The 14,867-nt window shown below is 37.5% G+C and overlaps 1 protein-coding gene across 2 annotated transcripts in view; it reads right to left on the reverse strand.

Annotated features, from left to right (window-relative positions):
• Nucleotides 1-14,867, reverse strand: part of PLA2R1 (phospholipase A2 receptor 1) — a 115,497-nt gene that overhangs the window by 73,182 nt on the left and 27,448 nt on the right. For both annotated transcript variants that reach the window (XM_078070878.1, XM_036070995.2), the window contains exons 4-6: nucleotides 6,305-6,478; nucleotides 1,880-1,993; nucleotides 1,204-1,347 (exon numbers count right to left, since the gene is read on the reverse strand). In XM_078070878.1, coding sequence (XP_077927004.1) covers nucleotides 1,204-1,347; nucleotides 1,880-1,993; nucleotides 6,305-6,478 — 432 coding nt within the window. The remainder of the gene's footprint in view (nucleotides 1-1,203; nucleotides 1,348-1,879; nucleotides 1,994-6,304; nucleotides 6,479-14,867) is intronic.

Below are 14,867 nucleotides of genomic sequence, written 5' to 3' on the forward strand. Positions count from 1 at the left end.
AAACTAAATAATATAGTCATGGAAACCCTTTTAAAAGTGGAACCTTTAAACTTCACTCTACGGGTAAGAAAAAAGTAAAAGAGGAACTTCTCTGATTGAACCAAAGGTGGAGCCAAGCCAAGAACCCAGAGATCCTGAAAACACAGTTTGAAGACATTGGACTAGATCATCAAAAGAATTTGTTAAACCTGAAGCAACAGCAAATAATCCAAACTAACAACTTAATTACCCTCATTTGTGGTCTTTGGACCTCAAATGGTAGATCCAGAGAGTAAATAAAACAGAAGAAAAAAAGGATGGCAGGAAAGCATAAGAAAGAAACAAGGAAGAAAGGAAGAAATGGACAAGAGAAGAAGGAAGAGATGGAAAGGAACAGCGATAGAACGTTCTCGACATAATGAAAAAAAATCTCCACATTAAAAAAATGGCACAATGCTTCTTCTTCCCCCTATTCTACCATACCCTTAGGCTTAGCCACTTAAAGGAAAATGAAAGTTCAAGTCTGGTTGTAAGGAGTAATATTTAAAAATAATAATTCAGCTTATTATTTTAAATCTGGAGTTGTTTTTAATTATGCTGGTAATGATTCTTTAAATATGGTTATATTTTTATTTCTACTTTCTGAGTTAAGACATTAATTCCCACAGAAACTAAAAAAGAGTCAATAGACCTTAAAAACAAATAATTGGGCTCCAGGTATTAGATTGTAATTAGGTGGTATTTAAGTCTTTGTTGCATATAAAAGTTTGTATGTCATTTCAAGGAGGATAATGAGAGATACAGAGTGTGATAGGAGATAAATGAAGTAAAGAATTTTATAAAACTATGTTCTAATTTGTATTTAATTTCTAAGGTAACCATAAATAAAACTCAAAACTAGAATAGAAAAGGAAGCATATCTTGTCTATCTCATGCAGAACAACTAAGAATGCAAATTTTTAAAAAAGAAGCAGACGATGTTTTCAACACCTAGGTTATTCTGCTTTGGTTTTTAAAAAAAATTTAGTAAAAACTAACAAATGCATTTGTTAAATTCATGGTGCCTTTGGAATAACAGATGTTATCTACTTACATATATTTATTCATATAGATATAAAAACTAGCCTTAAATTATGAATTATTAGCAAAAATGTAAAGGAATTTGAATATATTGAGAGGACAAGTAAGCAACTCATAAAAACAACTTAAAGTAAAAACACTTACCAATCTCTTCTTGATCAGTGTGGTTTAGATATTTTTTACATATATAAGGCAAGGCGGATTCACAATCCCGACTCCTCCAGGCATTTGGCATAAATGAATTAAATGTTCCACACTGATATTCAACAAATGGCTCAAAATCTATTTCTGAAAATACAGTGTGTGTGGGTGTTTAATGTCAGAGGCAAAATCAGTTTAATATATATTGATGTCATTTTATTTATTCAAGTATGATATATTTGATATATATAAATGTAGTTTTTAGCATCAAGGAGATAGCCCTTCTCTTTGGCATGTATGGCAAACCCTATAAGATGTCATATTATATCTATGGTTTTGCAGTTGAAGTCCATACATGACAATGAAATGAGTTCCCAAAGATAACAATAGCTGATTTTATTATTTTAAGGAAATATTTTGCCATTTGTTGCTATTTTTAGAACAGCTGACGGGAGTCTTGGCTCCAACCCAGTTCTCCTGCAACCTTGGCTAAATAGCTTACCTTCTTGATCTCCATTTTCTTGTCTGGAAAAGCTAGGCTTATGGGAGTTGAGGCAAGCTTAAAGATGATTATAAACCCCTTTGAAATAACACGACTTATATGTACGTGGGAAATAGCTGTTGTGTAAGGGGGCGGGATCATGCCACCCGATGAAGGCACGTGAAGCACTGCAGGTACCTGGGTTCCAGTTCAGATAGTTGAGCGGTGTTCTATCAGACCACTGCCAGCCAGCGTTTTCATCCAGCTGATTCAGACCTATCCACATTTCCACTGCTTCACTGCCCAAGTGCTCTGAAATGAAGAGAAAAACGGAGTGTCAACACACGCAAACAACCTCCTCCCACAATGTTACACTTCTTTCTTGTTTTATTATTCCTGATGGATGCAGTCTAAGTGAACTCTAGTCCATGACAAAGGGTTTTAAGTGCTACTAAACTCCACTCTGATGCTTCAGAGTAACAAAGTCAGCCTCTGCCATCTTGAGAAACACAGCAGTCTCCTAAAGGCTCACCAACAGCAATTCTTCAGCCCTGAAGTGCTTAATCTAAGCATCGGAAGTGCTGCCTCTCAATGATCACCAATCCTCCCAGGGCTGCATGGTTGCAAATTTGAGACCATCTGATCTGTGTGAGCTCATGCACTTAAGGGTTTTAGACGGCAGAGGAGGACGTGTCCAGGAAGGCCACTCCAGAAAGGGCCCCTCTGTCTTCCTTCCCTTGCTCTGTGTGCATGTGTGCCTGGTGGCAGCCTTAGCTTGAAGGCTCCAAGCAAGGGTGGAACAGGAAGAAGTGATGTTAATCTGTATAATGGGTATATGTATGTGCCCATAAAATTTTCTGCACATTTCAATATTTTTTAAGTATTTCACAGTTAAAAAATTGAACAATGTAAAGAAGCTTTTCTTTAGGGATCTGGCAAGGAAGAGAAAAGCAGATAAGTATTGTTGGTGAATGGAGGCAAGTCCTCAAATTTAAGAAGGTATGCTAAAGCAAGCAGGGAGGGGGCTGTCCAGTGTGAGAGCCAGAAGGAGTTGTCTGACCAAGAGGAGAAGCATAATCCAAGGGACCAGAGTATCCAGAGGGATGGATAGCAGGCTGGAGCCATACTCTGTTGCATCTTCAGCCTGGGTTGGGAGAAGGCTTTCTGGCAGGCTGCCTCCACGGCCCCTGCTCCAAACCACTGGGCCACAGCTCCACACATTTTAATTAAACCCCATTTTTGTTATAGGTGCTATGTATAAACATGTACATTGGCATGCTTGTACTGAAAAACATGGTTATCAGAACTGTAGGATTAGGGGAAATTTTTCTTTGGTTTTTCTTTTGTTACATGAATTTTAAAAAGTGATTCTAGAATAAGAGAAATAAACATAAGAAATAAAAGTCAGCCCAAAATGTAGAAGGCCAACCAGGGAGAAGTATGTAATGGAAATAAAGGGATGGTTATTTTTCCGACTGGATAAAAAATATTATACAGCTGTTTAAATGATGCTTTTTAAGTATTTAAAAGAGAGATTTTTACTAACATTGAGGGTAAAATGCAACCTACTAAATTAAAATGTTAATAGTGTTTCTGGATTTGGGGATTATGGCTCCCCAAAGAGAGAATGGACTCACCAAAACTGATCATATACAATGCCAAAAAGAAAGCCACAATAATTTCAAAAGAATCTACACAGTGTATATTATGGTCTACAATTATATTTGAATCATTTTGCTTTAAAAAAATAAAAGCACTGCCTTTAAAATTCCCCCAAATTATTATAGAATAAATTTTTTAAAAAAGTGTCAGAAACGTAGTGAAAGTGACTAGTTTTGTGACACTTTCAAATGTCGCTATTTAATCTTTTAACCTATAAAAGGGAGCATTTTTCTCTTCCTCTTATGGTTCATCTGCTTCAGAACCCAATATATTTTGAGCCAGTTGCAGGTGCCCTGCCCGAGACCGAGGCCCTGACAGTTAAGACTTATAGATAGGGTGACTGTCCCAGTTTGCCAGGAAAACTTATAGTTTATGCTGGTAGTTTCAGCATAATTACTAATCGCAGCCTCTTTTACTCTCAAAAGAGTCTCAGTTTGGATGATTGGTTGTAGGATCACCCAGATTATAAAGATCAGTGTATTCACATAACAAGCCAGCAGCATTCTCTGTGATTGAGCATTTCAGTACAATAGGGGAAAACTGGAAGAACCTATCCCACTTAGGAAAGAAAGGGGGCTTTATAATTTTGAGACCCCAGAAATCCCTAAACAGAAATGGCATACCATTCACAGGTCCCACCCTTCCAAGATCCTGCCTCATTTACATGGAGTCTCTTTCTGATGTCGATTCGATTAGTCCTTTCAGTAACACTATCTGATTAAATCATATAATGGGTATCATGATGACAGGACGTGACAGGGAAGATGGATTGACAAGATAGAGAAATTTTCACATTTCATATCAGTGCAAGTGTCAAGCGATATCTTCAAATAACCTAGTTAAAATACTTAAATAATAATTATTCTTATCTTAGAGTTGTTTTGAATACTCTCTGTGCAGTTGTTTTAACAATACACATAAAAATCACTGCGTAATTTATAATCTGTGTTTAAAGTTACAAAAACATCTATCTAGCTTTACAACTAAATTGGCTCACAATTCTGTGATAATAAATTCAAACCTAAATTCTTTTGGATATTTCTTGGCATTTGTGACAGCTTAGATAATTCCTTATATCATAGTTAATTAATGTTCACCAGTGATTAGAAAGAAACTAGACTATTCTCATTATTAAAAAATACCTTGGTCAGAACAGGGTTCTGTCTTTATGAATAGACTTCTGTTTCCCTAAACAATCCCCCGAAGTCTAATTATAGAATTGTGGTATTTAAATCAAAGTCTCTGACATATCTTATTTCTTTCATCATTATTCAAGTTTGATGAGTAAGTCTAAACCTTCTTACTAGAAATCCTGACAGTCAAGATAGATAACAATTATAATTCATACATGGAATGCAAAATTTTCTGTAAAAACCATTACAGGCTAATAAAGATATTGGAAATTGGTGATTTCCTGCAGTATGACTCACTCAAATCAGTTTTGATCATAATTTCCTACTTTTGCATGTCTGTGGGGAAAGGGGCAAAACTGTGCTGTTCAAGCATTTGTTATATTCCTTCTGGAAGGTATTAATGACTTTCAAAAGCTTTAAAATGTGCTTCCTCTTTCACCCAGTGAATATACTTCCACAAACTTATAGAGGAATAATTGGGGATCTATGCCCAAAGGTAAGTGCAGGGATGATTTATGATAGCAACAAATAAATAAAAACAAAATAAATAATTTTTTTATCTATCGGACTATCTAATAGTAGGAGGTTAGATACATATATTATTCCTAACCTATAATACTATGTAACCATTAAAAATTATGATGCAGATCTATATTTATGGACATGGATAGGTGTACATTATATGCTGGTACATGAAATAAGCATCTTATCAAACTGTGTGCATAGTTGTTAAATGGTTAATACACAATGAATGTTTGTTATGTGTGCCAGGCCCTTTTCTAAGCCTTCGCCTGCATCATAACATGTAATCCACACTGCCAACAAGTAGCACAGTTATTATTTCCATTTGATGGGGGGGCGGAATTTGAGGCACAGACGGGTTAGGTCACTCTGCTGGGAAGTGGTAGAGGAAGGAGTCCAACCCAAGCAGAGGGTTCTGTGGTCCCTGCCCCTAGCCATTCATGCATTTATTCAAAACTATTGTTTATACATACTATATATGTATGTATGCCTTTATATGTTTTTTTCTAGAAAAACATGGTTATCTCTGGATTGTAGAATGATGGGATATTTTTCTTTCTGTATACTTGAAATTTAAAAATTATTCTAGAATAAATATGTACTACATGTGAAACAAAATTTGAAAAAAGTGTCAGAAACTTTTAATGAGTGACTAATTTTGCCATACTTTCAAATGTTTCTAAAAATTTTTAAAAAGCTGTGTGTACACATCTACAAACACATTTAATCTATAAAGGAGAAATAAGAGGATAGTTTAGGTGATGGGTAAAACCCAAGACCCAGTCCATTAGCACAACTCTTTTGACATATTATTGTCCTATCCTGTTAGTTAACATGTGTGTGCTTTTGCTTTTCCAACCAAATTTTAAGTTCTTCGTCATCCATGAGAAGGTCTATGTATCTGTGCATATTGACTGACAGGTGAGATTTTGTTTAATTAATAAATGACTTAATTATTTATTAATGGAAGCTGAATAGCTAAGATCTCCAGCAGAGCAGGGATTTGTATTTAAGTTTGGAAGTATCCCAGATCCACCTGCTGGAGTTGCAAATTGTCCTGGGTTCCTTGCTGAGGCCTCAACTTCTCTTCTCCCAGGGAGAGAAAATAAAGAAGAAATGCCCGGGTGCCAAATGGTATGGCCCAGGGGACAGGTCACAATTCTGGGTGTGAGTTGGCACTGTACTTATAAAATAAAACATTTTCTAAGGGACTTTTTTTTCAGAATATATTTTTGCATACCTGGACATAACTGTTAACAGTCATTTTAATTGCATTAATATCGGTGTGTGTCATCCACCTACTTACTCTTTATGAAATTTTCTTCGTTCTCATCTGCAATACTTAGTAAAGCTCCTCCTTGCATCTGGCATGAATAATGTGCCTCATTCCAGGAAAGAGAGGAAAGCAGGTTGAATTGGTAGCAAATGTGTGAATTGAGATCCTTCTCCCAGATGGCATCACAACCCACCTCTGCGGACGCTGAAAACAAAGTCCATTAAAACATGAACTATAATCTTACTTTATCTATACAACAATGCATTTCTAAGATGAATTTGAATGGAATGATTCCAATTTCAACCTTTAAAACTTCAGTGCCTTATTGAATCTTGATTAGGTCTTTATGATGAAATATGCATTGTTATCCCACTGGTACTTTATGGTTCAACTCTTTCAAGATTTAAAGGAAATTCAAGAAATTATCAATAAAGAAGGTCCAATGCTTTCTGGGAAAATAAGAGAAGGCATTTTTAAAAGAAGGAAACAGACAAGAAGTATTTGTGAAAATAGCATGAGTTCTCTAAAAACTGAAAGCTGTGTGAATTTAAATGTTTATTTGAGACACATGCAAATGTTGTTTCAAAAAGCTTTTTACCCCCAAATACCAAAATGCTAGGCGGAATAAAAGGGATACAGTTGAAATATGAGTTTATGATGAAGACAAGTTTTTAAATAAACACTGAGAACAGGAACACTGATATTCAGTTTAAGATAAAGTTCTTTCAACCCAAAGGAAAAGAAGCAAAATGTACTTGTAAAACATTGCATAGTATGCTTAAAAGTAAATTTAATGAAGTCAAAATGTGGATCTGAAATTTGAAGTTTACTGAAATAACAGAAAATAAAGACCTAGTTCGGGTGATTTTGCTAAAATTTTAAATCAAACCCCAAGGAGAACTAAGAAGCCACAGTAATTACCTGAGATCAAACTCAGCCAAAGAATTTCAGAATGTAGAAAATGTGAAACATGCTATATCATGAGTATAACTGATGGACAGGCAATTTGCTAAAATCTAGAATAGTATTTCCCAAAGTGTAATCTACAGAGTAAGACAACTTCACGAGCTCTCCAAGAGGAGCTGGGACATAATGCATAAATAACCTCCTCTGGTAAATTCAAAATGTACAAGAGCATAGTAAAGGCTCTGAGAAGGTCTGTGGTAAAGAAACAGCTCAATTTTAATTTGGTTGTACTTCAAACTTACTTGACAATGAAATCTTTTTTGTTTCTTTCCCCCATAATACTTAGATGGTTCCCTTGGGAATGTAGAAATTTGTTTTCATGTCTGATCACAACATGCTTTCCCCAGAATTGAGTTAGTTAACCAGAAGTTATTAAACCACATATAAATCTAAAGTTGTCTATATAGTTTTCTGACTGCTACATGTATTTATAAATGGATCCAAGATTGAAGGAGGGCAGAAAATAAAGCTATCACCAAGTAAAACTGAAGGAAAGGAAAAGAAAGGGGGAAGGAATATTTCAGTAATCATCTTGCTCTCGTGTCTGAAATTTCCCCATTGAGAACGAGTCCTTAGAGATTGTCTTCAGTTAAAATGCTAGACCATCCCTGAGATGGACAACACAGTAAATGTTAACAGACATGAGCTCAGCCCTGTTCATCTGGCGAAGACAGTTGAGGCCATAAGAGCGGGGCAGGGGACTGTTTACAATTTCATTGTGCATAAAAATCATTTAGCCAGCTTGTAAAGAAAATGCAGATTCCTTGTTCTTAGTCCCAGAGACTGAGTTAGTAGGTCTGGGGTAGGATCCAGGAAACTGCATTTTAAACATATTCTTGATTCTAATGCAGGTGGTTTACAAAGCAAACCCTGGGAAACACTGACTTGGAAGAAAAAAATTAAAGCATTTCCCAAGGAGTGCAAGTCTGAGTAGCTCTTTACTACTAGAAGATAGTAAGATGTCAGAAAGGGAGAGATGTTGGTAGAAAATGTCAGAGGGGGAAATCGGGGGAGGATGTCAGGAAGAGAGATCTGGGATTGGGTAACTGCCTTTCATCTCCTGCCATAAGGAAAGAGTCAATAATAAATCCTAATTATAAGCCTTCAGTTCACAGCCATATCATGATAAGAAAAGGTCTGGAGGACACTTCAATTGATCTCATTCCCATTTTTGCCAAGAGTTGGTCCTGCCCTTTCTTTCTTTCTTTTTTTTTTTTAAGATTTTATTTATTTATTTGAGAGAGAGAGTGCGAGCAGGAGTGGGGGAGAGGGGCAGGGAGGGAGAGGGGTAGAGCGAGAAGGAGAAGCAGACTCCTTGCTGAGCAGGGAGTGGACATGGGGCTCAATCCCAGGACCCCATTATCAGGACCTGAGCCAGAGGCAGACGCTTAACTGACTGAGCCACCCAGATGCCCTGGTCCTGCCCTTTCAATAGGACATAGATTGAACTGTGTAAACACAGCTTTTTGCGGTAACCTGCTTGAATTCTGTACATTAAACAGTTGAGATGAGAGGCTTGCAGGTGATCCTGTCTCTGCTGCAAATTATACAGCCCAGTTTTGTTAGATTTCCCTTGGTTTGGAATTATCTGTGCCAATTCTTCTTCTTCTTCTTTTTTTTTTTTTTTAAAGATTTTATTTATTTATTTGAGAGAGATAGAGGGAGCTCACGAGTCGGGGGGAGGGGCAGAGGGAGAAGCAGACTCCACACTGAGCAGGGAACCCAACGCGGGGCTCAATCCCAGGACCCTGAGACTATGACCTGAGCCGAAGGCAGATGATTAACTGACTGAGCCACCCAGGCGCCCCTGGGCCAATTCTTAAGGTTAATCAAGAGGAAACTTGCAGTCAAATGTTTGCAACAGGTGCCTGCCTATATTCTTCTAACAAGTAAGTTCATCTGTCATTGAAATTTGGTTTTAACTAAAATATAAGAATTTGTACTTCCATGCACCCAGACACAAGCGCTGTCTCTTCTCTAGATGGGCCGCATGTCACTCCACAGATCGTATTAGAAGGCTGTAGGGTAACAAACGGGATGAAAGCGCCACGGTGGGCCTGGGCACTGTGGTGTACTCTCCTGATTTCCCTTCACGATCGAAGACCTTATTTCTCCAGCTGCCAGGAGACACATCTCAGTGTTAACCTTCTTCAGGGAGTGCCTTGACTGAGAAGTCTCTTTGCCCAATATCACTCTCCCTTCCCAAAGGCAGCCTGCAAACTATGATTGGTCAGTGCAGGGCTATGGGTGCCTCCTCTCACCTCAACTAGGGGCAACTCCAGCTTGAGAAGCTCTCATACAGTCAGTCTAGGGGTCTCCAGGCCTGCATCACAATCCTGCACAATGCTGCTTTCTCCCCGTCCTCTCCACATGTATTGATCCTGAGAGCACTCCCCCAAGAGAGCTGCATGTTCATCTCTGCCTCAGGGACTGCTTCCCAGGAACCCACTTGGCACAGGCTCCCATCTTGGCCTGGGGCATATGCATTTAATATTCTTAGTTCTCTTGTTTCTTCATACATAATCTCTCTTCCCAAGCTACTGAAAATGCGAGAGTGAAGGCTGGTGTCTCAGGTGCATTTAATTATTCTTGAAAAATTCCACTCTAAGCCTAGAGTCATATTGTCATATTTCTTTGCATCTATGGCTGCCTTTATATTGTTGCTCCTGTCACTAAACGATGAGCTCCTTGAAGGAAGCAACTGTGTCCTATATATCTTTGTATCTCCTACTATTGGATGAAAGATTACCAAAATCCTTTGCATGTTATAAATAGGTGATTTTTTCCCTCCTTAAATATACCTCTCTTCTAATGAACTGAGATTTATTCATGTCAACACTGATTTTTATCACGGATTTTGCTGGGAGGCAGCCATTCCTTTTCCTTTGTTAACATGGCTGGTTTTTCTTCCCAAAGGATACAGCTTTCCCAGGTCAACTGTTTCTTGCCACTTGAAAAAAAATTTGAATTCTTTAAAAGAAAAAAAAGGAATTCTCATACGATTAGAGCAACTCCAAACTACGAAGTTATTATTTTTCTCTCTTTGACCTTTTATATACTCATCACGAAGTTATTGGATCTCTGCTCCCTGCAAAGTGCTGTGTTGGTAAATCTCATGTAAAAAGAATATCAGACCAAGTCAGGACTTCTTGCTGTACCTTCCTAATGCCTTACGCACTTCTTGGTGGCCCTGATCACAGCTGAAATTAAATGATGTATTTAATTTTGCTCGTTGATTCTCTGTTTTTCCCGATAAAATGTAAGGATCAGGAAGGCAGGCACCATGTTTCATCTTTTTCATGCTCTTCCCCACACTCACCCATCAGCATTTAAAGGTAATTGGGTAGAGGTGAATATGCTATCAAAGGAACCTGAGAAGTGCTGGCCGCAAAAGAAAGAGGAAAACTAGTAGGTGTGGGTCCTAGAAGCCCATGAAAGGAGATGGTGTCAATTTTGTTACATGTTGCTGAGTCTTTAAGTAAGTTGAGGACTGAGTCCATAAGTGAGCATGAACGCTGTTTCAACAGAGGAACCCAATCATTGGCCTTCTCTGTGCCTGCTCCAAACAGATGAGCAGAGAAAAGTCATTCTGATCAGTTGATTATCAACCACCCCCAATACTTCCTGGAAACATTACTACTTTTCTCTAGTAAGCTTGCTCTCTGGCAGCCATAATGCTCATTTCACATCTTTCCTGTTGTCCAAACCTCTTATTCCTTCTTCCCCCTCCTCAGAGAAAAAGTCCACAGCCTCTGGACCAGTTTCTCCTCATTTTCTTCCATCACCTAATCAATCAAACTTCTTGGAACTGCACCATCATCTCCCTCTTCCTTCTTATGGAGAAATTGTCTTTACATCTATGAAAGGTCAGTCTGTCCATCTATGATCTGGATCCTACTTCCTTCTGTCTTCTGAGAGATCATATATACACAATCAATTGCTTTCACTTTCCTGCATCTTCAGCCTCTCTCTGTTGGATCATTTCCACATACATTCCAAGATGGCCTAGCGTTGCTCATCCTTAAAAAATAAGAAACAAAAATACTTTCTCCCTTGGCATTCCCATCCCCCCTTTTCTCTACCCCCATTAGTCAAATACTTTTACACACATACTCTCTTCAATTCCTCATCTCCCATTTACTCTTTCAAAAATAACAGTTTTATTGAGATATACTTAACATGACATAGAATTCACCTATTTATTTATTTATTTAAAGATTTTATTTATTTGTCAGAGAGAGAGAGAAAGGAGAGAGAGCACAAGCAGGGGGAGCGGCAGGCAGAGGGAAAAGCAGGCTCCCTGCTGAGCAAGGAGCCCGATGCAGGACAATCCTAGGACCCTGGGATCATGACCTGAGCCAAAGGCAGATGCTTAACTGACTGAGCCTCCCAGGCGCCCCTAACTCACCCATTTAAAGTATATAATTCAACGATTTCTAGTACAGTCAAAGAATTGTGCAACCATCACCACAGTCAGGTTTAGAACATTTTCATCTCCCAGTACCCATTAGCAGTCACTCTCCATCGCTCCTCAATCCCCATCCCCACCCTCGGTCCAAGGCAACCACTAATTAGTTTCCATCTTTATGGGTTTGCTTTTTCTGGACATTTCATATGAATGGAATTCTACAATATGTGGTCTTTTGTGACTGGCTTCTTTAATTAGCATAATAATTCCAAGAGTTGTCTATGGTGTAGCATGCACCAGTACTTCACTTCTTTTTATTGACCAATAATATCCCACTGTATGACTATACTACGTGTTATTTATGGTTTCATCAGTAGATAAACATTTGGGTTGTTTCTCTTTTTTGGCTTTATGAATAATGCTGCTATGAGCATTTGTTTATAAGTTTTCTTTGTGTGGGCATACATTTTCATTTCTCCTGGATACATACCTAGGAGTGCAACTACAGGGTCATATGGTGACTCAATGTTTAACATTTTCTTTTTTTTTTAATTTTATTTTATTATGTAATGTTAGTCACCATACAATACATCATTAGTTTTTGATGTAGTGATCCATGCAACCTTTTGAGGAACTGACAGACTGTTAATCCAAAGCAGCGGTACCCTTTTACAGTCCTACTAGCAGTAGCTGAGAGTTCCAGTTTCTCCACGTCCTCATCAACATTTGTTATTATCTTTCTGGTTGTAGCCATCCTGCTGGTTGTAAAGTGGCATCTCATTGTGGTTTTCGTTTGAATTTCCCTGATGGCTAATGATACTGAGCATCTTTTCATGTGCTTATTGGCCACTTCAAATCTTCTTTGGAGAAATGCCTTTTCAGACACTTTACCCATTTTTAATTGGGTTGTTTTTTTATTATTGAATTATAAAAATTCTTTTTATATTCTAGATATAAGGTCCTTTATTATTTATATGACTTGCAAATATTTTCTCTCATTCCATGGGTTGTCTTTTCACTTTCTTGATAGTGTCCAGTGAAGCACAAAGGTTTTTAATTTTGATGAAGTCCAATTTATCTATTTTTTCTTTTGTTGCTTGAGTTTTGGTGTCATATCTAAGAACCCATTGTCATATTTAAGGCCATGAAGCTCTACCCCTATATATTCTTTTAAGAGTTTCATAGTTTCATCTTTTCCATTTAAGTCTTTGATCTATTTTCAACTAATTTTTTGTAAGGTGAGAGATAGGTGTTCAATTTCATTCTTTTTAATGTGGATACCCAGTTTCCCTTACCATTTGCTGAAAGGCTATTCTTTCCCCATTAAATTGTCTTAGCATCTTTGTCCAAAGTCAATTAACCATAAATGAGGACTCACAATTTTATTTAATTTTTTAAGCTTATTATTTTTTTAAGTAATCTCTTTACCCAACATGGGGCTCAAACTCACAACCCTGAGATCAAAAGTCACACGCTCTTCCAACTGAGCCAGACAGGCACCCCTATTCAATTTTGACAGGACCAAATTGTCTTGATTACTGTAGCTTTGCATATATTTTGAGGTCCTCCAACTTTGTTCTTTTTCATGATTATTTTGGCTCTCTTGGGCCCTTTGAATTTCCATATGAATTTTAGGATAAGCTTGTCACTTTTTGCAAAGGAGCCAGCTAGAATTTTGATAGAGATTGCAGTGATAGTGCCCTCTTAGCCATATTAAGTCTTTTGGTCCCATGAACATGGAATGTCTTTCCATTTATTTATGTCTTCTTTAACTTCTTTCAACTATATTTTGTAGTTTTAAGAGTGTAAGTTTTTCACTTCTTTCATTAAATGTTTTCCAAAATATTTTATTTTATTTTATTTTTTAAAGATTTTATTTATTTATTTGACAGAGAGAGACACAGTGAGAGAGGGAACACAAGCAGGGGGTGTGGGAGAGGGAGAAGCAGGTTTCCCGCTGAGCAGGGAGCCCGATGCGGGGCTCGATCCCAAGACATTGGGATCATGACCTGAGCCGAAGGCAGACGCTTAATGACTGAGCCACCCAGGAGCCCCTATTTTATTCTTTGGGATGCTACTATAAATGGAATTGTTTTCATAATTTAATTTCTGGATACAATTGATTTTTGTATATTGATCTTGTATGCTGTGAATGTGTTTATTAGTTGTAATAGTTTTTTAGTGAATTCCTTAGAATTTTATATATATGAGATCATGTCATCTGCAAATAGAGATAGCTTTACTTCCTCTTTCCAATCTGGATGCCTTTTATTTCATTTTCTTGCTTACTTTCCCTGATTAGAATCTCCAGTACAATGTCGAATAGAGGTAGTGAGAATGGACATTCTCATTTTATTCCTGATTGTAGGGAGGAAGCATCAAGTCTTTTATCATTAATTATGTTGGTTGTGGGTTTTTCATAGATGCTCTTATCAGGTTGAGGAAATTACCTTCTGTTCCTGGTTTTGGAGTGTTTTTTTTTTCTTAGTTACACAAAGGGATTTAAATTTTGTCAAATATTTTTTCTGCATTTATTGAGATAATCATGTTTGTTTTGTCCTTTATCCTATCGATATGAGTATTAATTGGTTTCCTGATTTTTAAACCACTTTTGCATTCTTGAGAAAAGTTCCAGTGGGTCATGGTATACAATTCTTTTTATATGTTGTTGCATTCTGTTTGCCAGTATTTTGTTGAGGATTTTTGCATCTATATTCATGAGAGATACTGGTGTATAGTTTACTTGTGATGTCTTTGTTTGGTTTCAGTATCAAGGTAATATTGGCCTCACAGAATGAATTGGGAAATGTTCCCTCCTCTTCTATTTTTTTCATTTACTCTTTAACCCACTCAGTTTGGCAACTAGAGTTTACTTGGTAAGGTCATCAGTGACCTCCATGTTGCCAAGTCCAGCAAACACTTAAGTTGCAGATCTTGTCAAATCAAGCCCTTCGGCAGCATTTGGCAAGTTGAGTTCCCTGTCTTGGCTGATGCACTCTTTTTTCTTGCCTTTACATGCCTGGCTACCCTTCTACCACTTTGGCTGTCTATTCTTAGTCTCCTTTGCTGGTTCATTCTTCTCTGTTCAAACTAAATGTTGAGGTCTTAAGACTTGGCCCTGAGTCCCCTTTCTTTCTATTCTACACATACTCTAGACTATCTAACCCATTCCTATAAATCCCTTTACTACAACTCTCAAATATATAGAGACCTCTATGT

The sequence above is a fragment of the Halichoerus grypus genome, chromosome 4 (assembly GCF_964656455.1).
Source record: "Halichoerus grypus chromosome 4, mHalGry1.hap1.1, whole genome shotgun sequence".
In the NCBI taxonomy this organism is placed as follows: domain Eukaryota; kingdom Metazoa; phylum Chordata; class Mammalia; order Carnivora; family Phocidae; genus Halichoerus; species Halichoerus grypus.